We start from the raw sequence: 26,864 nt of genomic DNA on the forward strand, positions 1-26,864 counted from the left end.
ATTGTAAATTTAAATTTATATATTCTTATTGCGTATTAGACATAAGACAAATTGTATTATATACTTCTTAATTTCAATTCAGGAATCCGCCCCTGAGCACGAGTTCTACTCTTTCAGGGGTGAGCTAAAGTTTTTCTGTTTATATTGTATTTTATGCTACAATTATTAGCAAAATAAATAAATAAACAATTAATATAAAATTTACAAATATAATAAAAATCAAAGTACTAAAAAATTAACTGATTAATAAAGGTTAGACAGTTTATTGTAGAAATTAAGAACAAAGAAAGATTTTTTTACTTAACTAAAAATTAAACCTACTCTACGCAGTAAGAAAATGTTTAATAAGTTTGTTTTTGAACACTGTTAAATTCCGACAGTCTCTGATGTCACTGGGTAGGGTATTCCACAAGCGCGAGAGCGAGATTGTGTATGATGATGAATACGATGATGTCTTATGTGTTGGTATGGCTAGTATGGGGCTATTTTGCGTGCGTGTGAAGAGATTATGATATGATGACGGGTAACTGAAACGGGAGGCAAGGTAGGTAGGTGTAGAAGTGTGAAGGACTTGGAAAAGGAGAACAAGAGAATGAAAATTTCTACGTTCATTAAGCCGTAGCCAGTTTAGAGTTTGGAAGGATGGGGTAATGTGGTCAGCGCGACGGACATCGCAGACGAAGCGAACACAAGAATTATGAAGACGTTGTAATCTTTGCGACTGGTTGACATTGAGGTCAGTCAATAGAAAATCACAATAATCGAAGTGGGGCATTACTAGTGTTTGCACTAGTATTTTTTTGAGTGATAGCGGGAGAAATTTTCGAATGCTGTTTAAGGAATGTAGTATGGAAAGCACTTTTTTGATAATATGAGTTACTTGGTTATTCCAGTTTAAATGCGTGTCAAAGTAAACTCCAAGGCTTTCAACACAGGAAGCAAAAGGGATTATTGTGTTGTTTAACTTGACTGGAAGATCAGGAGTAATATTGCATAATAGACGTTGATGTCCCACTAGGATTGCTTGTGATTTTCTTGCATTGAGAGTCAAACCAAACTTTCTAGTCCATGCAGATATAGATTCAAAGTCCTTGTTAAGATTGCGTTTTGCGTCATTGAGTGAGTCAGGGGTTGTATGGATATAGGCTAGATTTGTAAGTCATCTGCGTAAAGTTGATGCTTACAGTGCTGTAGAGTCAGAGGGATGTCATTATGTAAATAGTGAATAGTAGTGGTGATAGGACAGATCCCTGTGGGACTCCAGAATCAACGTTACGCCAAGAAGAAGTTCGACTTCCAATGGAAACACACTGCTGACGTTCGCTGAGATAAGAGGAGAACCAAGAAACTGTGCTTTGTGATAGTTGGAGTGATCGTAATTTTCTCGTCAGTAAGTCGATATTTACAGCGTCAAACGCTTTACTGAAGTCTAATAGTGTTAGTATTTAATTTTATTACACTGTCTAAAGAAAATAAATACTACCCTCAAAATCTATAGACAAAATTTTTGGAAGGTTCGGTTACCTGGTACCTTAACAAAGAACAAGAACTGGCCTTCTGGTAATATAAATCTCATGACCATTCATAAGAACTGACGGGATTCGAAGAACCGCAGATCACTCGGGAGGCCAAGGAGTTCGGTATGCTTAACTGGTTTCTAAGAATCTGCTGTTCAGGGATACTGCAGCTATCTAAATTGATTCAGGTCCAATCGCAGCGGCTTGCTTTGGGAAGCTAGTTTGGGCCGGTTCTTGACGTGATGGCAAATTAGACGTTGCAATATAAACATATTCGTAGACTAGACAAGGGAGTACGCATGCCCAAATGGTGTGTAGTAGTAGTACTAGTAGTAGTAGTAGTAGTAGTAGTAGTAGTAGTAGTAGTAGTAGTAATATAAATAGTAGTAGTACTAGTAGTAGTAATAGTAGTAGTAATATAAATAGTAGTAGTAATAGTAGTAGTAGTAGTATAAATAGTAGTAGTAATAGTAGTAGCACTAGTAGTAGTAGTAATATAAATAGTAGTAGTAATAGTAGTAGTACTAGTAGTAGAAGTAGTAGTACTAGTAGTAGTAATAGTAGTAGTAATAATATAAATAGTAGTAGTACTAGTAGTAGTAATATAAATAGTAGTAGTAGTAATAGTAGTAGTAGTACTAGTAGTTGTATAAATAGTAGTAGTAATAGTAATAATAGTAGTAATAGTATAAATAGTAGTAGTACTAGTAGTAGTAGTAGTAATAGTAGTAGTAATATAAATAGTAGTAGTAATAGCAGTAATAGTAGTAGTAGTAGTAGTAGTAGTAATAGTAGTAGTAATAGTAGTAGTAATATAAATAGTAGCAGTAATGGTAGTACTAGTAGTAGTAGTAGTAGTATTAGTAATAGTAATATGAATAGTAGTAGTAATAGTAGTAGTACTAGTAGTAGTAATAGTAGTAGTACTAGTAGTAGTAATAATAGAAGTAATATTAGTAGTAGTAATAGTAGTAGTACTAGTAGTAGTAATATAAATAGTAGTAGTAGTAGTAATATAAGTAGTAGTAGTAGTAATAATAATAGTAGTAGTAATAGTAGTAGTGGTAATATAAATATTACTAGTAATAGTAGTACTAGGAGCAGTACTAGTAGTAGTAATAGTAGTAGCAGAAGTATTAGTAGTAATATAAATAGTAGTAGTAGTAGTAGTAATATAAATAGTAGCAGTAGTAGTAGTATTAATATAAATAGTAGTAGTACTAGTAGTAGTAGTAATATAATTAGTAGTAGTAGTAATATTAATAGTAGTAGTAGTAATAGTAGTGGTAGTAGTAATATTAATAGTAGTAGTAGTAATAGTAGTAGTAACAGTAGTAGTAATATTAATAGTAGTAGTAGTAATAGTAGTAGTAACAGTAGTAGTAGTAATATTAATAGTAGTAGTAGTAGTAATAGTAGTAGTAGTAATAGTAGTAGTAGTGGTAGTAATAGTAGTAGTAACAGTAGTAGTAGTAGTAGTAATAGTAGCAGTAGTAGTAGTAATAGTAGTAACAGTAGTAGTAGTAATAGTAGTAGTAGTAGTAGTAATAGTAGTAGTAATAGTAGTAGTAGTAGTAGTAATAGTAGTAGTAATAGTAGTAGTAATAGTAGTAGTAGTAGTAATAGTAGTAGTAGTAGTAATAGTAGTAGTAATAGTAGTAGTGGTAGTACTAGTAAGATCCTTCGTCTGTCGATCGCCGTTTGCTTCATTTGAATATGTTGTGTAGTTTAGAAAAAAACTGACCTGAAAATATGTCAGTGAACTTCCTGGGATGGTACCCTAGTACCGGACCGAAATTGACGTCAAAAATGTTAACAGTGGAGTTGTGGCTGAACCAAGTGCATTTTGGATGGCTGAAGCGCATAGTCATGATACGTTCTGTGTAATTTGCGTTCATATCTGAGCTTATACAAACTAAAAAAAATGGTAAATTTTGTCAATGCCTTTCTGTTTTGTTCCGTTCAACAGTGCCCACAAAGCCCGGACTGGCAGTGTCGTGTTGCTATGGTTATAATTCCATGCGGCCAAGTGCCTTAGGCTGCGGTTCTCAGACTTTTAATTATGCGTCCAATAAATCCATTGGGGGAAAAAAATTCCCCGATGTCTACCTGGAAACCAAATCAATAATCAGATAATTTATTCTGTTCTCTTTCCACGGCGAATGGTAGAATGGAGGAAAGGGTGCTTAACAGAAAAAAAGAAAGGGCCGTATTAACGGGTTACATACCAGAAACTAAAAGTTACTGCGGGTTCAAACAAAATTTAATATCCACATTGCTATGGGTTAAAATTACAGAATTTTTACAGGGGTGTCCAAAAGAAGTGAGATAATCCCAAGAGATGGACAGTCAAAACAAGAACCAAGGTGTACGCTACGGCTAACGAATAAAACTTAGATCTGTGTCACTTTAGACCATAATTTTTTTTAATTGGTTATTAACGACGCTGTATCAACTAGTAAGTTATTTAGCGTCGATGGGATAGGTGATAGCGAGATGATATTTGGCGAGATGAGGCCGAGGATTCATTCTCCTTACGGTTGAGGAAAGCCTCAGAAAGAAACCCAAGCGGGAATCGAACCCACGCTCGAGTGCAACTCCGAATCAGCAGGCAAGCGCCTTAGCCGACTGAGCTACGCCGGTGGCTTTTGCACTATAACAGAAACTGATTTGTACGATTTACAAGGTGTACATAAAAAGATGCGTCTTCCACAAGGTGTTCACATAAAGATGCAAGAATTTTAAACGACTACATTTAGCCTATACTACTACATTACATATATCAATACTTTATTGCTGCATTGTGTACCTCATGAAGGATGAAAATTTTAAGTATAACAATGGCTGTCACCTAGCGTCATATGCATTAAACAGTACGACAAAAATAAACAATGGAGCGTATGATTGGGAATTTGGAAGCGCACTGCATCGGCAGTAGTGTCCTGCGTAGTTGCCGTATCTTCTGTTGGAATTATTGAACCTGTCTTTTTCGGTGGTACAGTTAAAAGTGAACATTATCTACAAATCCTGCAAGAAGATTTTGTTGTAATTCTCCAAGGCATGGGAATAAACAAGGGTGAGGCAAACATACAACAAGATGGTGCAAGATTCGCACATATGGATATGGATAAAATTAATTTATTATTATAAAGCTACTAGTGGCTTGTGCAGCAAATACTGCTGCAAACTAAGTTCGTTAGACGTTCAAATAAAAATTTTTCAGATTTATTTTCAGTGAAGAATACTTGTCTTTTTGATAGTTATTTGCTTCCATAATAATGAAACATACTCCCTCTGAATGGATTTTTTTAGGCCAAATACTTTTTCTTGAACCTATCCAACTTCAGTTTTTGAGTTTCAACGCGAAAACGCAAGTATCAATGTCAGGACGATAGCAGTAGCTATTTCAGGTCATTGTGGATTGTAGGCAAAAGTTAAAAAAATGTCAGGTTTGCTAAGCTTTCGAACAATAGCATTTTCGTGTAGAACTTGAAATGTAGAGCGTAAAATCATTTTATCCTACTAAGAGATCTTGCTGAAATGATCTGGAGACTACAAAATTTTCTAGGCCTCTTATTTTATCAGTAAGTAATGCCTTTTGATCTTTCCTTAGGAACTGTAATTTTTGCGCTCTCTCGAGCCAATACTGAAGACAATGACACATATCAATATCTACACTACACCGCCATTAAGTATATGAAAAAGACCCAACCCCACTGGGTTAATACGTATAAAAATATTTGAATTTTAATAACAATATTATTATCTTAATTTTGTAGTTATATATAGCAGCCACTCAGTAAATTATAAAAATGAAGATCTAAATTAAGATATTCTCTCATTTACTTACATAACCACAAAACGTTTCACTTTCATGTCATCAATATAGCATCAATATTATGTACAATTAATGAAAAATAGACGCATCATGATATTAACTATAACAATATTTAATTTCTAATGGTAACAATGTCATCAAACCACCTCAAGTTTCGTAGATTTGAATATCCAATACACACCTGTACTCAGAGAATTATACACTGCAGAATCAGTTTTTAATAACAAATTGAATTGAGCTCTAAATATGTCGGCAATCCTGCAGGTCATGGCCTTCGTGTAATAGCCTATTGTTTATTGTAGTGTGTGTTTTGTTCTGAAATTCAATCAAGACGGCCATGATTGAATAAAATTAGTTCTCAAAACTGACAACAGATGGATTTTGGAAAATAGGAAAATGATGTAGGAAAATTGACATTTCACTGAAAACTACTACTTTTCCGAAAAACTTTGGGTTCCAAGCTTCAAAATGAGGGGCCATTTATTAAAATCCGCTCAGGCGTTTTCCCGTAATTTCTATTACCAGTTCAAATTATATATATATATATATATATATATATATATATATATATATATATAGATTATGATAGTATAGGAAAAATTTCTTTCTGGTTATATTATGATTAAAAGATGGAAGTTTCCATATATGACACTCAACAATGCATAATCTGAAAGGACAAATAAAAAACATAGATGATTAAAATGGCTACTACAAATCAACAGCGGGCACAATGTGGTCTTTGGTATGCTAAATTTTAGAGTGTTAAAAGAGTTCAAAGGGAATTTCGACGTAAGTATAGTGTGCGTAGTGTACCTAAATACGATTCCATTTCTTTTCCCAATAATACTATCAGAGACTGGAATGCTTTACCTACCTGCAGACTTACTAAAGGCTTTACCAATAACCAAAAATGTATTTAAAATAGGCTTAAGGGCTTTACTAATAGACGGTAGTATATTATGCACACTATTTGAAGGGTGTAATTGATATCTTGTTAATTGAAGTGTTCTATCAGTGAGGAAGTGTGTTGTGTCAGCGATGTGTGTAGTGTCAGTGAAGTCTATTGTGTAAGTGAAGTGTGTTGGTGTCAGTGAAGTGGCTGTGCAAAGTATTTGAGTAGTGAAATGGTTAGAAGTGTTAGTGAAATCAGGTAGAATTAGTGCAGTGAGTGAGTTGACAGCGAAATAAGTGTAGTGCCGAAAGGTACTTGTGCAGGTATGAACCTGTCACACTCGTGGGTCTTAGTTCGAACTTAGGGTTGAGATAGAAATTAGATTTACTTTAAATGTTATTTTAAGTGACCATGCTTCATTTAATTTAGGATGCTCCTTGTTATTATTATTTTATTATTATTATTATTTTATTATTATTGCTATTATTATTATTATTATTAATTATTGTTTTTTATTAGTTGTGTTTATTATTAATTGTCATTATTGAATGTAATTAGTTACCACTGCCACTGAGTACATACCCACTTGCAGTGTGAATAAATACATACACATACATACATATATACATACATATATACATACAAACATACATATATACATACAAACATACGTACATACATAATGTTGTGGTATCGAACATTTGTAGAAACAGGTTCTGTGTTAAAAAAATCATGCAGGAGGTTGCAAGCGAAACCCAGTACGAGAAGCAGCTATCTCTTGGCTTGGTCCCCAAACACCCCAGATCTAACTCCTTCTGATTTCTTTGTGTGGGGTTTTGTTAAAGACATTGTCTATTCACAGAAACCAAGGAACGTTGATGATCTGAGAGTAAAAATTACTCAAACTTTTAAAAGAATCATCCCTTTTATGTTACGAAGGACATGGGCTGAATTTCATCACCGTTATGAGTTGTGCAGAGTGCGCAATGGGGGTCATGTTGAGCTCTGAGAAATCTCCCGTCTTTCAGTGTTGCATGCACAAAGTTTCAAGAAATAAAGTTCAGTAGTAAATGTTTTACGGTGTTTTTATTTTATCCATACCCAAACGGATCACCCTGTAGGCCTAGTAGTACTGAAGATACTCACTAGTAAAGGACATCGTTGGCCTCGTGGCGCTCGTAGCGAGCCGTCTTGGAGATGGACCGCAACACAGAGTCCCGGTACGGTGACAGGGCCTCCATGCCCTGCAGTCCATAGTATATCACCTGCATGTCCTGCAACACAACACAGAATAATGTAGCACACGCATTGCCATATTGCAGTGAGTAGTTACGAATGCATATTGCTATGTAACGGAATAATGCATGAATTATTAGAGTTAGTGATTCTACCTATAACAAAAACGAAACAGAGCATAAAAGAACGCGACACGTTTCCAATAATAGGTCACGTCTGCAAGTATATAACTTCGCGTTAATAGTCATATCAGCAAGTTGCATGCAGCCTTATAAAATTCAGCGAACTATTCCAGTCGAAATACAAAGAGAAGAAGAGAAGCTGAAAAACCGACGGAAAGACTGAAATTATACGCTGAGAGAGACAAAAGGTCGCCAGAGAGAGACTGAGAGAGAAATGACATGCGGGGAGTCAGAAAAGAGGGAAAGTAAAAGGGGACAAAGAGACAGAAAAGAGGTGACAGAGAGAGAAAACAGGATTCGTGGACAGAAAGCAGGGATAGAGGCAGTAAAAAGGACCAGAGAGGAGGTGAATAGGGACAGAGTCAGAAAGTAGGAGAGAGACAGAAAGTAAGGCCATAGAGACAGTAAATGAGATCAGAGAGAAGGTAAATAGGGACAGAGAAGAGACAGAGACAGAAAAGTGGAGACATAGGCAATTATTAGGGACAAAGACAGAAGATGGACAGAAAAACGGGAAAGAGTGGCGGAGGTGATGGAAAAGAGGCACAAAGAGACAGAAGAACGGGAAAAAGACAGAAAAGAGGGTCAAAGAGACAGAATAGAGGGACAAAGACAGAAAAGAGGCTCAAAGAGACAGAATAGAGGGACAAAGAGACAGAAAAGAGGTATAAAGAGACAGACAAGAGACAGAGACAGAAAAGAGAGACAGCGAGACAGAAAAGAGAGACAAAGCGACAGGAAAGAGGGACAAAGAGACAGAAAAGAGGAACAAAGAGACAGGAAAGGGGGACAGAGACAGAAAAGAGGGATAAAGAGACCGAAAAGAGGGACAAAGAGACAGAAAGAGGGACAGAGACATAAAAGAGGGACAAAGACATAAAAGAGGGACAAAGACATAAAAGAGAGACAAAGACAGAAAAGAGGGACAAAGAGGCAGGAAAGAGGGACAAGCGACAGAAAAGAGGGACAAAAGGCAGAAAAGAGAGACAAAGAGACAGAAAAAGAGGGACAAAGAGACATAAAAGAGTGACGAGACAGAAAACAGGGACAAAGAGACAGAAAATAGGGACAGAAAGACAGAAAAGAGGGACAAAGAGACAGAAAGAGGGACAAAGAGACAGAAAAGAGGGACAAAGAGACAGAAAAGAGGGACAAAGATACAGAAAAGAGGGACAAAGAGACGGAAAACAACGATCGAGAGACAGAAGAGGATCGGAGTCAGAAAAGAAAGACAGTTGGAGAGAAAATATGTAGCCTACAGATAAATAGAGAGGATGCATAGAGAAGCAGAAAGCACAAACTCGGAAGCAGAATTCTTTACACAACGTCCCTTTCAAATAAGAGAGAATAAATAATGACATTGATGGAATTAGAACGGTAGGGAAAAGAAGACTGAGATGACGCGTTCAAAAGCAGCCCTTATTACTTGACATCTCATAGAGTCTGCCCGGCATCAAACTCCGCCAAATTTCCTTCAGCAGCCATTAACTGAGCTACAGTTCAGTTAACCGCACGTTATCTGTGTGTTACCTGAAGAGCTTCTACGTATGTCTATAAACTAGAGCTTAATGGCGCCTCGAAAAGAGCTGAAACCAATTTGCCGATAATGACTTTAAGAAGGAGACTGAAGCTTAAAGCCAACAAACAAACCAACCAACAGAGTTTTGTGCGGGAGACAGACTCTGACTATTAAGGCTGGCTCTTGTCTCACGCCTGACCACAGCCCAATCCAATTAAGGAAGCAGCTTCTAACGAAAGATCAGAAGGAAGGTCTAACTAAACTGATGTTCGAATTCTGTTGAGGTTCGATGTTTGATTCCGGGCCTGTTCAATGCAGGGATTTACTTCCAGTCAGAAAATACAAAGTTATAAATAGATCTTGGATTTTAGGTTAAATGTCTATTTTTTTCTGTAGGGATAAACTAAACTCAGTTTCTGTCAGATGCGTTTCCAATTCACTGCGGGCTAAAGCAAGGAGATGCACTATCACCTTTACTTTTTAACTTTGCTCTAGAATATCCCATTAGAAAAGTACAGGATAACACAGAGGGTTTGGAATTGAACGGGTTACATCAGCTGCTTGTCTATGCGGATGACGTGAATATGTTAGGAGAAAATCCACAAACGATTAGGGAAAACACGGAAATTTTACTTGAAGCAAGTAAAGAGATAGGTTTGGAAGTAAATCCCGAAAAGACAAAGTATATGATTATGTCTCGTGACCAGAATATTGTACGAAATGGAAATATAAAAAATTGGAAATTTATCCTTTGAAGAGGTGGAAAAATTCAAATACCTGGGAGAAAACAGTAACAAATATAAATGATACTCGGGAGAAAATTAAACACAGAATAAATATGGGAAATGCCTGTTATTATTCGGTTCAGAAGCTTTTATTGTACAGTCTGCTGTCAAAAAATCTGAAAGTTAGAATTTATAAAACAGGTATATTACCGGTTGTTCTGTATGGTTGTGAAACTTGGACTCCCACTTTAAGAGAGGAACATAGGTTAAGGATGTTTGAGAATAAGATGCTTAGGAAAATATTTGGGGCTAAGAGGGATGAAGTTACAGGAGAATGGAGAAAGTTACATAACTCAGATCTGCACGCATTGTATTCTTCACCTGACATAATTAGGAACATTAAATCCAGACGTTTGAGATGGGCAGGGCATGTAGCACGTATGGGCGAATCCAGAAATGCATATAGAGGTGTTAGTTGGGAGGCCGGAGGGAAAAAAGACCTTTGGGGAGGCCGAGACGTAGATGGGAAGATAATATTAAAATGGAATTAGGGAGGTGGGATATGATGGTAGAGACTGGATTAATCTTTCTCAGAATTGGGACCAATGGCGGGCTTATGTGAGGGCGGCAATGAACCTCCGCGTTCCTTAAAAGCCAGTAGGTAAGGGATAAACTAAAACTGGTTAAATATGTTCACAGTTAATATAAAATATGAAGTTTGAAAGCGGTTTTATGGTGTCTAAAATGCCTATTTTCCCCATTGAGACCTATTTTGTAGTTTTTACAGCCTAAAATTGCCTATTTCTGTTTGTTATGTATATATTTTTTTAATTTTCGTGTATTAGTGAAAGAGAAAGTTTTAAATGTCATAGGGTTTGGTTCAAATATCCGGTAATAGTTTGGTTGTAGAAATAAAGAAATTCCTGAAAGGTGTCTGGTTTTGTTGAGCACTTAAGCAGACAGTAGGGAAGAATTTTTTTCGCTTATAAAATGGTTCTGTCTAAGAAAAAGCAAAGTTTTAAAATAGAAAATTAGAGAAAAACGTTATGTATCGCGATACCATTTGTGAATAATGTGTTAATTGTAAATTAATTAATTTAATTGTAATATAAACACTTATGTAATTAGCAGCCTTAGAGCAATGAGGCCGATGAATTCATTAAAAATGACGTACGGGTATTCATAATTTAAGACTTCACAAAAATAAAGTTTCTAACAGCAATATTATTTTGTCACTGTATTATTTTATTGGGTTATTTTACGACGCTGTATCAACATCTAGGTTATTTAGCGTCTGAATGATATGAAGGTGATAATGCCGGTGAAATGAGTCCGGGATCCAACACCGAAAGTTACCCAGCATTTACTCGTATTGGGTTGAGGAAAAACCCCGGAAAAAACCTCAACCAGGTAACTTGCCCCGACCGGGATTCGAACCCGGGCCACCTGATTTCGCAGCCTGACGCGCTGACCGTTACTCCACAGGTGTGGACTTGTCACTTTATACTGTAATGCTTAGGTAATACTGACTAATTAATTGCATTTTTATATAGTTTTTAATTTGTGTGGATAGAAGTTACATTTTAGCTGCATAAAATAGTATTTTTAGTGCCTATTTTGATAAATTCAGGGCCTATTTTAGGTGTCTAAAAGTTAGTTTTTAAGGGCCGTATTGATAGACATTTCGCAGCACGCGCTACGAGCGTACTAAGCTAGCCCGGGCTATCCACTGGTTACTAGTACAGAATTCAAATCATATCCTATCGCTAACACTGGTTTATGAATACGAAAAACGCTGATCATCCACCGGAAGCCCGCGCTAAAAATGTCTATGAATACGGCCCTTAGTGCCTAAAAATCCGAGGTCTAGTTGTAAAGTAAAACGAAGGTATTCAAAAACAAAGTAATAAATTCGAAAAATCAATGAATACTTTCACCAATAGCTGCATAGATAGACAAGGCGGGCAGTGATCGAAATACAATGGCGCCAACCAACGTGGAAGAGGAATGGGGTTGTTTGGTTTATGCTTTACAAGGGGTGTGTATAGTGGAATTCTATCTTATATCGTTCCCAAAAAAAAAAAAAAAAAAAAAAAAAAAAAAATGCTAAAGTTAACACAAATTCTCACATACGTTTTCACGAGTTATGCAATATCTCGATTATTTTTTTACTGAGAGTTCCACATGTAATATGAGAGCGATTAGGGCGCAAATTGATGCTAAGAAGCATTCGTCTCTCAAACTGGGAGTCGCGACCCTATGTGAAATACCAAGGGGGTTACGAAATAAAAATAACTTAACGTACATATAGAAAAGAAATAAAAAAAACCTGCCAAAAAACGAACATATACCAAGTGATTCAGAAGTTACCGCCACTTACGGGGCTTATTAAAAAAATAAATAAATTATGGTTTATTTAACGACGCTAGCAACTGCAGAGGATGTATCAGCGTCGCCGGTGTGTCGGAATTTTGTCCCGCAGGAGTTCTTTTACGTGCCAGTAAATCTACTGACATGAGCCTGTCGCATTTAAACACACTAAAATGCCATCAACCTGGGCGGGAATCGAATCCGCAACTTCGAGCAAGCGCTATACTAATGAATTGTATATGCTGTAAATTGTATAGTAGTGTGTATAGTTCAACTGATGAATTGTTTATGATTATAAATTGAATTAATCTACTTGATATTAATTGCACAAATTTGTATAGCTTAATGAAAGTATGCTACTTTGTATTGTATATATTTGTATAGTTTTGGCCGATGAATTGTATATGCTTTAAATTGAATAGTAATCTATATAGCTCTATTGATAAATTGTCTGTGTTTGTAATTTGAAGTAGTTTGCATGATATGTATTATCAATTTCTGTATATCACAACTGGTTGAATTGTTTATGTCTTAAATTTAATTAACTTACTTGTTTTGTATTATACATATAGCTCAACTGATGAATGATCGTTTGCGTTTGTAAATTTAATAATCTGATTGGCTATGTATTGTATACTTTTAGTAGAGCCATCGATGTAGCTCAGTCGGCAGACTCGCTGGGCTGCTGATCCGGAGCTGCGTTCGGGCTTGGGTTGGATCCCCCTTTGGTCTTTGGTTTCTTCCGAGGTTTTCCACAGCCGTGGGACTGAAGCCGGATGGTCTATGGCGAGTCCTCGGCATCAACCCCTTTGATTTGATTACCTGGTTGGGTTTTTCCGAGGTTTTCCCCAAACCAAAAGGCAAATGCCTTGTAAAAATTGTAATTGTAATATTGTAAACTTTTGACTTGTTCCACATTTTAAAGCTTTATTGCTTATGTAAGATCTATGGAATAAAATAAATAAATGAATGAATGAATGAATGAATGAATGAATGAATGAATGAATGAATGAATGAATGAATGAACCGACTACGCTACCAAGGCCGACGGAAGCTTATTTTGAAGACATTTTGAGCAAAAAATATGGTATAAGTATGGGTCCTATTCTCAATATTTTCAGCGTTACACTATTTTGAAGTTGTTTGTAGATGGAGATGTGTTGGGATGCCACTAGTTGATCAACTCTCCTGTATTTTCCAAGAACTCCCGTATTTCAGCTAATATTTTTCGCTCCTCCTAGTTCCCATATTTGTGTACAAATTCCTTCATCGGTCACGATCACCAATTTTTAATGCAATCTAATAATAATGGCCTCCAAATATATTTGAATATAAAGTGACATTCATATCGATAGACATTTACTTTACAAATCATTCCCAATGATCCTGTAATCTACAGTGTTACTGTGTGAACATAAGATTGCAAAGAGTTTTTTTTTTTTCAATATGAATAGCAGGATAAAAAAAAATAAATGCTCTTCAGCATCTTGTTCACAAATAATATAAGTACCTTCAAACTGAGACACACTATATTTTTTAATTAGCTATTATACTCACTGTTGTGACATAAATAATATTTTTAGTGCATGCTCTCTAAAATAGTTGCTTTTCAGACTGTTACCAGTCCGAAAACATTATCTTTAGCGGCTGAAGTCGTCAAGGCAACCTTTAGCGACGTTTTAAACAAGGCAGCGCAGTCTAAATCCGTATTCGTACATAGCTTATACGAGATTCGGATCTAGACGGCAGTGACAATCGTCATACCAGCTTTAACTGGGTTTCAAACAAAATTCTTCATCATATAACAAGCCAACATTATTTCATTAAGTTAATCAGAAATGTTATTACAGTTTTAAACAAAACAGTTCATCACATAACAACACATATAACGCAACATTGTGTCATTATGTTTATCGGAAACCCTTCACAACAATTACTGAAAAATCATGAGTCGTAGATTCTCATGCAATGCTGTGAGAAACCGTGCATGTTAACGTGGAATATCACTCATACTTTCACAAAACTAGTCAAAGCCCTTCCATAAACTAGTTCGTATTCTAGCAGTGCCTTAACGGTTGTTATAGGAACTACATTAAATGTACGTAGAAGCGTCCGAAAACCCATGATAATAAGGGAACTGTGCCTATTATCGCACATGCGCCTAATATCGCACCCCATGGTTAATGAGCTCAGAGCAGACATAAGACCCTGAATGGAGTAGTAGCTTATTCAGTTCAATTAAAAGAAGCGTTAGCGCCCGCAGACGGATTGCTACGGGCTTCAATACATACCACACTAGAAATGTTGAACTCCTCGAACTAGCACGTGTTAATGGTGCTCATATTGTGTGCTTACCTCCACATTGCACGCATAAGATGCAACTCTTGGGTGTGGCATTCATGCTACCTTTCAAAACTTACTATGCTCAAGCAACTGAACAGTGGCTCAAACAAAATGCAGGCAGAGTAGTGACTCACTACCAGGTTGGTATGCTATTGGGAGAAGCTTTCAATAAAGCAGCAACTGTTGCTGTAGCTACAAATGGCTTCAGAAAAACCGGTCTGTATCCTTGCAACCGCCATATCTTCAGCGACTTTGAATTTCAAGAAGTTTCTCCTAATACCCATGAAGCAAGCGATCATTCATCTGAAGCTTTACCAAATAGATTAGATGATGCCAACGCTTCCCAACCTCGGCCAGGCTCTAGCAGTATCAACGGGCCAAAAACTCCACAAAATTAGTCGAGTGGCAAACTCTATCTTTTGTTACACCTGCTGACATTTCACCAATTCCTAAAATAACTTACAACAAAAAAGTCCAACTAATAAAGGACGTAAACGTGGTTCTACTGCTCTACTAAAAGTTCACAATATAAAAACGAATTGGCTGATGATTAAGAGGCGTTCAGAAGAAACAGACTGATAAAGTACCTACTCAGAGGAAGAGACAGAAAAAAAAAGTCAGGTATCTTCAGATTCAGAAGACGAAGAGTTGGATGAGCCAGTATACATCTCCATTGATAATGGAGATAGCGAAAATGATGCAGAATGTCCATATTGCAACGGGAAGTTTTCTTTTGACAAGAGGGGATAAAAATGGAACATATGCACTAAATGTGGAATTTGGTGCCATGAAGAGTGTTCTGGGGATGATGACTACAAAAGTTTCATTGTGTTATTGTTTGGAAAGTTAGATTTTGTTCTCTAAATATCTGGATTATGTTTAATTAACAAACATTCTATAGCTTGCAAATCAAGCTTTCAGGTATAACTCTCTGTAAATTTATTTGAATAATTTCGAGGGAAAAATTGTTCATTCTATACCTTGATAGCTGAATATGTAGTTATTTACTGGCAAACACAGTGTATCAGAAAATCTTATAATTTCCGTGTTGCATTCGTATGTTATTAAAAAAAAATATGTTTTGTGCTTAAATACAACAGATATATAATAAATATGTAATAAAATTTGTTTCTATACAATAAACTTAACATTTGTCCTATGTATTTTTCACAAAATGAGGGGTGCGATATTAGGAGCACTATTTCTCCTTATACCGTTTTTGCAATTTTTCTTTTGTACTTGAAAAACAAATGTAAAATAAAAGTAATTTTTAAATTTGACCTCACTGATATAAGTATAATAAACCCGTATTAAGAATCCGTATTTATTTCAAATTTATGTAATATATTAATACTTGAAAAACTACTTTTTCAAAATGGGTGCGATATTAGGCACACTTCCCTTATATCTAGCACTGCCGTAGCGGCTGTTATAAGAACTACATTAAAAGGACGTGGAAGCGTCCCAAAACCCGTGACATTGCATCCAGCGGCGCCGTAGCGGCTGCTATAGGAACTACACTAGAAGTACGTGGAAGCGTCCGAAAACCCGCGACAATGAACCAGCGGCTGCTATAGAAACTACACTAGAAGTACGTGGAAGCGTCCGAAAACCCGTGACATTGCATCCAGCAGCGCTGTAGCGGCTGCTATAAGAACTATACATCTGTATACTTCAAATAGTGCGCGCTGGGATAAGAATGACTGATTTGTCGGGATTTCCGGCGCAAAGGATTGCTGTACTCTGGATATCGACGGACTCTGTGATATTATATCTAGCATTGCCTTAGCGGTTGTTATAGGAACTACATTAAAAATACGTGGAAGCGTCCGAAAAGCAGTGATATTGTATTGTTGTTTAGAAACGAACGCTTAGAATATGCTCCGTCGTCTGTGTCTGAATTCGTACGAAGCGTATACAATATTCGTATGATAGTTGACTGTCTTTTATATTTATATTTATATTTATAGACTTACTTGTCCTTTATTTTATTTCATATAACTAAGAGAGCTTTTGCTATGAACTGTTGTATGCACCACGTACGCAAAAACCTTTATCGGACTTATACCGCATTATAAACACTGAATTCGTCCTCTAAAGCCTTATTTTGCGGACTTGATAAATAAATAGCTATTATATTACAGTTAAATTTATAGTTTTATATTAAAATTATAAAGAATTCCATTAATGAATCCTGACTCCACATCCCAAAAAATTGCGCTAAAATTTGTCGTGACCATTTCTCCCTTATTTTCTTGATCAGAAGTTGCCACAGAGGAACGGAAGTTCCAGGGGAAAGCCCCTGTTATCTGGATCATGGGCTTGCCAAACACAAGTTATAAATCGGGAGTACACCGAGCAACGAACCCGGGTCTATAGGTTCATAGATCCATAGATTAAATATAATTTGTGTCATGCAATGCCTACTGTTGCAAGTATCTTAGTTATTAATGATTTTGATGACCTATAAATCATAAAAAATGTCCTAAAAACAATGCATTTATGACCTAAAAATCTTTCAAAAATGCCCTTAAAAATGCCCTAAAAATTGATCTTACATTCTAAAATTGCCTTAGTAGGAAAAGGAGTTTTGTGCTACCTAATATTTAGACTAGAAGACTAATTAAATTAAATTCCAGTACCAACATTTAAGTTTATTTAATTTTACATATATTTTCTAAGTGGTACACTTTAATTAATTATTTTACCTGATGTAGTTTCCATGTAGCCCATCACAAGGCCACTCTTATACGGAATTAGCAAGTATAGAGGAGTCTATATTGAAGGGATGGTTGGACTGATCCATTACATGGGGTGTACTACGTTATAAGGGCAATATTTGTGTAGAAAAACGATTAAAATATTATACAAAATAATGGGTATTAGCCACCGGCGTAGCTCGGTCGGTTAAGGCGCTTGCCTGCCGATTCGGAGTTGCGCTCGGGCGCGGGTTCGATTCCCGCTGGGGCTGATTATCTGGTTGGGTTTTTTCCGAGAAATGTCAGGTAATCTATGGCGAATCCTCGGCCTCATCTCGCCAAATATATCACTATCACCAATTCCATCGACGCTAAATAACCTCGTAGTTGGTACAGCGTCGTTAAATAACCAAATAAAAAATAAATGGTATTAATGGACAAAATATGTAGACGAAATATCAAAGGAAATAAACATTATTTTATATTAATAATGGGGGTTTGTGGCCAAAATTAAATGAAAATGCCTCAAAAATGTCCGAATAATACAAAAGATGCTCTTATGAGTTGAAACAGGCAAAAAATGCAAAAAAAAATGCCCTAACAAATATGTCTTAAGACACTCAGTTTATAACATGACATATAAATACTAAAGCGGCTACATTTCTGGCGTAATAGAAAAAAAAATGCAATTTCATCAAAATCCTAGCCCTATTAATGACCTTATCTTATTAACAAAAAATGTGACCAGATTTCTTGAAAGTCAAAGTCTTTCAAGTTACAAGATAGGCCTACTGTCAAGTGGGAACTCAATCCACTGCAGATAGGTAGAGACGAAGGTAATGGCAATTCTCAGCAAGTTATAAACCCAAAGTTAGTTGATGAAATCCTCGTTATTTGCCAGCCTTATACAATACTCTACTAGGCCCTGTATAACGAAGACCTATCAATTAATATCTCGGAGCAGATGAAGTGTTCTTTGTACACGGTATTGACTGCATCGCTCCCGAATAGGAGGTGCAACTGGCGTGTAACTTTCTCCGCTATGAAGCTCAACTTTGATCACACGAAGTGTCAAAACTAATTAATTAGAGTCATAAATCGTTCAGTCACATAAGCTACTTTATTCCGGGCTCCATATTTTACTTCATTTTCGGAATCAAGCTGCAATCACGCTAATAAAAGCGACTATAAATCACGGAGGGTAATAATCCGGTCGTGAGGGAAAGAGTCGATGGGCGGCTCCGTCTTCATTTGTTTTTGTTGCGGGAGACGGTTCGATAATCAGGTTTACGAACTATTTAAGTTGTAACGTAAAGGCTTACTTCGTAACCATGACAACGAAGAAGGATAGCGACTCTCAACAAGAACTATGGCCTCTTCTCTCGTTTTTTCACTGATTCTTAATTTTTTCTTCTTTGGTTTTCATCCACATTTTCCGTTACTCTCCATTCTTTTTATTCATCCCCCTGCTCACTCCTTTACTTCTTCTGCTTCATGAAAATCAATTTGGAATTCATAATGAAATCTCCCACTCAAGCCATTGCTCAGCTTGTTGCTATGGAAACATTATGTGATTTAGTTAAAGCTTTCGATTGTTCATCAAATGAATTCTTATTAAAGAAATTAGGATTATATTGCATAACTAGAAAGGAAAAGATATTGATTGCTTCATATTAAGAAAGAGTAAACAATTTATTCAAATGAATGGTAATCGTCCCTCATCTATAGGGGATTCCACAAGGTTCTATCCTCGGACCGATTTTGTTCATGATTGCTATGAACGATCTGGTTACCTAAGCGGACTATCTTGTATGCAGAGATGTCACTGTATTTGAAGTACTTTATCGTTGATAATACTATTACTATGGACAATTTTTTAATGCAAGAAAACTTAGTATCAATTTGACAAAGACTAAAAGACTAATTTTAGTCTCAGACATGTACAGGGATCTGATCAAGCTGTTAAGCTTCTGGATTTCTTTATTACTAGTAAGTTGAAGTGGAGCCGACATACTGAAAAGCTCTGTAGCAAATTGTGTAGATTTATATTCCCTTTAAAGAGGGGTTCCACAAGGTTCTATCCTCGGACCGATTTTGTACATGATTGCTATGAACGATCTGGTTACCTGAGCGGACTATCTTGTATGCAGATGATATCACTGTATTTGAAGTTTCCTTATTACTTGATCGTTAACAATACTATTACTATGGTCAATTTAATAACTTTGTTTAATGCAAGAAAACTTAGTATCAATTTGACAAAGACTAAAACACTGATTTTAGTCTCAGACATAATAAGGGATCTGATCAAGCTGTTAAGCTTCTGCATTTCTTTATTAATAGTAAGTTGATATAGGGCCGACATACTGAAAAGCTCTGTAGCAAATTGTGTAGATTTATATTCTCTTTAAAGAGGTTGAAAAAACTGCGTTGGTTTGAAGTATAATGCGATAAAGTGTGGTAAGTACGTTATAACAGAATCGAGGAAACAGTTTGATAAAACGAGGTGAAGCCGAGTTTTTTTTTTCCGAGACTCTGTTAAGCACATAACACATGTGTATCGCACATTATTTTTTTACGGATATTGCATACATTTGTTTGATCAGTAAAAATTTTTCCTATAACAAAGTTATGAACATCGTTGCCAAGGCAGTATGTAGGCATTTGTTTTTACTTACGGCACACTGTGATTTCTTTTGTTTGCATAGCAACTAGAACGTGAAGGTATAGTCAACTTACGAAGCATGTAAACAACAATAGTATGTAGGGAAAAAGCATGATCGTCCTAAAAATACCTTAATCGGTATTTATTAAGGCTTCTTTCATAGCTCCCTAAGTTATGGAATTTTGTTATGGGGAAGTAGCAGTGTCTCCAAAAGTATATTCATATTAAAACAGAAGACAATCATAATTATAACTTCGACTCTACAAATGTTTAAGTATCTTTCAATTTCCACTTTCCCATTTCTATCATACATGTACCAGAATATAAAATTATGTTTACCTGAAGAAATCAAGTTATCAGATGTGCACGGTTATAACATTAGAACGAGAACAGAATTTAGTAACTCCCACTTGTAGACTAAGACAAAGAATAGGTTTTAATGAGTATAAATCTCTATAACAAATTACCCAGTACAATTAAGCAAAGTAGCAACTTTAGCGGTTTTAAAGTTTCTGTGGAAAGATTTTTATTGAATCACAACTTTTATTTGAGTCTTGTTGAATTTTTTCAACATTATTATGCCTTAGTTGCTACGACAATGCCTATTACATATACGTTTAATGAAATTATTCCTACGCTCCTTTGTTTTCTCCCCTTTCCTACCGATCTTTCTTTTTTCTCCTTCTTCCTCTCCCTGCCTCTCTCTTCCTTCATCCTCTCTCTGCTCTCTCCCATTCTTTTCACGTTTCCTACTCTACCTATACTCTCACTTTCCCTCTCCTCTCCTGCTCTCCCTCTCTCTTTCTACTCCACTGTTATCCACTTTACCTTCCCCCTACCCTACTGCTCTTCATCAAACTCTCCCATATTTCCTCTTTTTCTTTTCTTCTAGTCTTCTTCTGCTCATTACACATCCTCCTTCATCCTCTTATATTTTATTCTTATTCTCTCTCTGCTTATTTCACCTTCTTATCCCTCGTTTTCTTCGTCATCCCTTTTTTTTATCAGTCTCTTCTTTAATATAATTTTGTTCTCTTTCTGGTAGTTATTATTTTATTAACATCCATTATTTTTATTATTCTAACTTCGTCTTCATATTTTTCTTATTCTTCTTTACGTCGCTTTTTTCTTCTTTATTGCTCCTATCGTTTTTCTTGGTCATATCTTCCTCTCCATTTCTCTTCCCCGTCATTTCAAGTGTTAAGATTTAAATCACTTCCAAGTGAGGCTTCACAGTTTTTCCAGGGCTTCCCTGATCGGCTTAAAACGCTTGTTGAATTTTACTCCATTCTATTTCTTACCGGATATTCACAGAGTTGAACTCAACCATGGAAAAATTTAAACAAATTAAAAGGTTAGCTGAGTTTGCAACACAAACTGTAACAGATAACTGTTCCTAAATTATTTCACCTCCACCCAGTGGTCTCACTGAGGTGCCTTGTGTTACGAACACGAAAGCTGAGTGGGCAAAAGGAACGCACGCATCTGTTCCTGGGAACAAGTGGGCGACGTCTGCAACATCCTTTAAAATAGCGCACCCTGAGGTCAGCTGGATATTTCTGGAAACATGCCTCTGGCGGATTGTTCATTTAATGACTCCAGTACGGAGAATGAAATCATAACTTGCATTCTTTCAGAGTAAAGGTACAGGCTTCAAAGAATACAACTATGATACAGAATTTTTAATTACCTTTTTACGTTTGCCATTTTATCCATCCATCCTATCCATTCGTAAAAATGATCATTTATACAGAATGTTTCCCTTACGCTTTCTTAGTCACAAAAGGAACCATTGATATCCTGCGGTCACGAGTATAGCTGTAGTGATCCTTCTACTTAACACATTTTCCATAGAAAAACTAGAGTTCCATATTTTGTGGAAATAGCCAAAACGTTTTTAGTGTCAAATATGTATGCCGAAGAAAAAAAAAGTGGTTTTGGACATATTTATATCTGTTTGTCCGACAGTATATAGGCCTACCGATTTCTACTAAACTATTGGACGGATTTCGTTCATATTCAATATCTACGAGTCAATTTATCAGGGAATGATGTACATGAAATATAATAATATTAGTACTAGTCTGTCTGTGTACAACGATTTATACTAAACTATTGGACCGATTTTGTTCATATTCAGTATCTACGAGTCAATTTATCAGGGAATTATGTACATGAAATATAATAATTTTAGTACTAGTCTGTCTGTGTACAGCGATTTCTACTGAACTATTGGAAGGATTTTGTTCATATTCAGTATCTACGAGTCAATTTATCAGGGAATGATGTACTGTACATGAAATATAATAACTTTAGTACTAGTCTGTCTGTGTACAGCGATTTCAACTAAACTATTGGATGGATTTTGTTCATATTCAGGATCTACGAGTCAATTTATCAGGGAATGATGTACTGTACATGAAATATAATAATTTTAGGACTAGTCTGTCTGTGTACAGCGATTTATACTAAACTATTGGACGGATTTTGTTCATATTCAGTATCTAAGAGTCAATTTATCAGGGAATGATGTACATGAAATATAATAATATTAGTACTAGTCTGTCTGTGTACAGCGATTTCTACTAAACTATTGGACGGATTTTGTTCATATTCAGTATCTACGAGTCAATTTATCAGGGAATGATATACATGGAATATAATAATATTAGTACTAGTCTGTCTGTGTACAACGATTTCTACTAAACTATTGGACCGATTTTGTTCATATTCAGTATCTACGAGTCAATTTATCAGGGAATGATGTACATGAAATATAATAATATTAGTACTAGTCTGTCTGTGTACAGCGATTTATACTAAACTATTGGACGGATTTTGTTCATATTCAGTATCTACGAGTCAATTTATCAGGGAATGATGTACATGAAATATAATAATATTAGTACTAGTCTGTCTGTGTACAACGATTTATACTAAACTATTGGACCGATTTTGTTCATATTCAATATCTAAAAGTCAATTTATCAGGGAATGATGTACATGAAATATAATAATATTAGTACTAGTCTGTCTGTGTACAACGATTTATACTAAACTATTGGACCGATTTTGTTCATATTCAGTATCTACGAGTCAATTTATCAGGGAATGATGTACATGAAATATAATAATATTAGTACTAGTCTGTCAGTGTACAACGATTTATACTAAACTATTGGACCGATTTTGTTCATATTCAGTATCTACGAGTCAATTTATCAGGGAATGATGTACATGAAATATAATAATTTTAGGACTAGTCTGTCAGTGTACAGCGATTTATACTAAACTATTGGACGGATTTTGTTCATATTCAGTATCTACGAGTCTATTTATCAGGGAATGATGTACATGAAATATAATAATTTTAGGACTAGTCTGTCTGTGTACAGCGATTTATACTAAACTATTGGACGGATTTTGTTCATATTCAGTATCTACGAGTCTATTTATCAGGGAATGATGTACATGAAATATAATAATTTTAGGACTAGTCTGTCTGTGTACAGCGATTTATACTAAACTATTGGACGGATTTTGTTCATATTCAGTATCTACGAGTCAATTTATCAGGGAATGATGTACATGAAATATAATAATTTTAGTACTAGTCTGTCTGTGTACAGCGATTTCTACTAAACTATTGGACGGATTTTGTTCATATTCAGTATCTACGAGTCAATTTATCAGGGAATGATGTACATGAAATATAATAATTTTAGGACTAGTCTGTCTGTGTACAGCGATTTATACTAAACTATTGGACGGATTTTGTTCATATTCAGTATCTACGAGTCAATTTATCAGGGAATGATGTACATGAAATATAATAATATTAGTACTAGTCTGTCTGTGTACAGCGATTTCTACTAAACTATTGGACGGATTTTGTTCATATTCAGTATCTACGAGTCAATTTATCAGGGAATGATGTACATGAAATATAATAATGTTAGTACTAGTCTGTCTGTGTACAACGATTTATACTAAACTATTGGACCGATTTTGTTCATATTCAGTATCTACGAGTCAATTTATCAGGGAATGATGTACATGAAATATAATAATATTAGTACTAGTCTGTCTGTGTACAACGATTTATACTAAACTATTGGACCGATTTTGTTCATATTCAGTATCTACGAGTCAATTTATCAGGGAATGATGTACATGAAATATAATAATATTAGTACTAGTCTGTCTGTGTACAACGATTTATACTAAACTATTGGACCGATTTTGTTCATATTCAGTATCTACGAGTCAATTTATCAGGGAATGATGTACTTGAAATATAATAATTTTAGTACTAATCTATCTGTGTACAGCGATTTCTACTAAACTATTGGACGGATTTTGTTCATATTCAGTATCTACGAGTCAATTTATCACGGAATGATGTTCATGAAATATAATTATTTTAGTACTAGTCTCTCTGTGTACAGTGATTTACACTAAACTATTGGATAGATTTTGTTGATATTCAGTATCTACGAAACAACTTATCAGAGTACAGGTTTAATACTTGAACTAACTTACTGATAAATAAAGTGAATTGCTTTACTTGTTAGATTAATTGAACCGTAACAATGAACAATAAATTCAACTGGTTGAGTTGTTGGATTGTTAGTGAAACCGCACTACTGATAAATAAATTCAATTCGCTTAATTGTTGCATAATTGATTAAACCACATTGTAGTGGCTTCGTTGAATTTTAATTAGGTAATGCCACTGATAAATGAATTCAACTGGCTAAATTATTAGACTATTAATTACACCGCACCAAACTGTCTTAATGTTGGATTTTTTTTAAACATTACTCTTGACGAATAAAGTTAATTGGCTTAAGTTTGCAATTCTAAACAGTGTGTTATATATGCAATTCTGAGAACTAAAATTAGTGTTCTTTGAGGTGTATGCCTGTAATAAATGTATCTATTCAGTAACAGTTCAAGAAAATAAACTATAAACAGTAACATCATTCACAACATGATAAAGGGGCTGAACCGTTGCGAAAAGCATGAAACATAATATGGTTATAAAGTATGTGTCAGTTTCGTTACACATTTCTTTTTATCTAATTGGTTTTCACTCGCTGTTTCATGTGTAGGGAAGGTTAATGCTGGTATTTTATTCTGAATTTCAGCAGATTGGTTCAAAACTACGTTTATACAGGCTGTCATATTGAATTATCACAAACACGTTACCTTCAATATTTGCATTGCAGACCGCGCAAGAATATAGCTTGCTAATGAATAACACGGTAACCGAGCCCGGCAATCAATAACAGCCAGCTGCATAAAACGAATTAAAATGAAGCAGAATTATTATGAATCAGCTGTACTTCGCCAACATCAGCACTGTTACCACTCCAATAATTATGTTACCTCATCAGCGACACATTACCACTACTAAAACCTACACCAGTGATGTCAAAGCAAGCGCATTTTTCTGACCTTGACGTCGTGCGCGGGCATTAAGCGCTAGGTATGCTAGGAGGAATAAGCAGCCCGTTGGATTAAGAAAATATTGGTGCACAAACTTCAAACGGAACGTGAAATTTTATATCGTTATTTTTATATGGCTTCTTTCTATATTGTCTGTAAAACAAAAGTACTAACACCTATTTCTTAGCCTAATATTGCAGTTGTGTTTTAAACGTTAATAACATAATAAAGAGTAAAGAAGGAATATTCACACAAATTCCATAATAACTACAACTATGCTGTACTAAGTGAATTAAACACATCATTAATAAAGAAAGTGATATCCCAAAGAAAGACACTGAATATGACATGATAAGTTAAAATTGATATTGATGGTATTTAGCCTTATAAATGTAATCAAAACAATATTATAGTACGAAGCAAAGTTGCCTAGGTACAGTATATGTTTTAACTGTAACTAATATTACATAATAAAACTCTTATCGCATTATGCTTTTAGGTGATATTGGTGCGCAACTTTCTGTTATCAGAATATTAAATTATCTCGAAATCTGCTGAAGCTATAGAGCTGACATTTTACCAACACATAGGCACATATCTTTTGTTTGTGATGTAACAGTATTTGCTTTGTTAATTCATTTCCTTACAAACATTTTCATGCGAATATTTTCAAACTTTTAATACACAAACTCAGTAATAACGTATTTACGATACATTAGATTTACGAAAATATTGTTTTAGTACGGTACCTGTAAGGCTACTTAACAAACATATCTGAAAATTTAAATTTTCTGTAAAATAGTTGAGAAAATATTCCTTTTGAATAAAAAAGCAAACTCGTGAAAAATGAACATTAAAATTAAAACTTACATTCTTGTAATGCACTTATACTTCTCAGACAAATATAAAAATTAACCTGGATACAGTTTTAATAAGTTTTCTTCCCTTTATCCATTGAATTAGTGCTGGACATCCTTGCATATAGCTCAACCAAGCGGCATATACCACCTCTTTCGTCTGTCTCTTTCCTTTCTACTGTAAAGCGCTCAGGCTCTCCTGGACTCTAAAGCGCGCGCTTGCTCCTATGGGCATCAGTTAACATCACTGACATACACTATCACCACGTCCGCTACCACTTGCATCATTACCATAACCAGTACCACCTCCACCATCACTATTACCACCAAACTGAACTACAGCCACGACTATACCACTATCACAATGAAGAACACTTCTACGGTTACCCAGAAAATTTAACACAACCTCCTTGAATGCAATCCAGGCGGTTTTCTCTTTTCCTTTCAACGAAGATTCGAAGTGATTGTCCTTCATTATTTCTTTAATTTGTGGTCCATTGAAAACTCCCTCCTTTATTTTCGAGTCACTAATAGCAGAAAATTTTTCTTGGCTATGTTTAAATGTTTCAG

The 26,864-nt window shown here is 35.4% G+C and overlaps 1 protein-coding gene across 1 annotated transcript in view; it reads right to left on the reverse strand.

The window, feature by feature from the left end:
* Positions 1-26,864, reverse strand: part of LOC138698895 (rap guanine nucleotide exchange factor 6-like) — a 107,860-nt gene that overhangs the window by 20,488 nt on the left and 60,508 nt on the right. The window contains exon 2 of the mRNA XM_069825088.1: positions 7,394-7,521. Within this exon, the coding sequence (XP_069681189.1) occupies positions 7,394-7,521 (128 nt within the window). The remainder of the gene's footprint in view (positions 1-7,393; positions 7,522-26,864) is intronic.

The sequence above is a fragment of the Periplaneta americana genome, chromosome 4 (assembly GCF_040183065.1).
Source record: "Periplaneta americana isolate PAMFEO1 chromosome 4, P.americana_PAMFEO1_priV1, whole genome shotgun sequence".
Lineage (NCBI taxonomy): Eukaryota > Metazoa > Arthropoda > Insecta > Blattodea > Blattidae > Periplaneta > Periplaneta americana.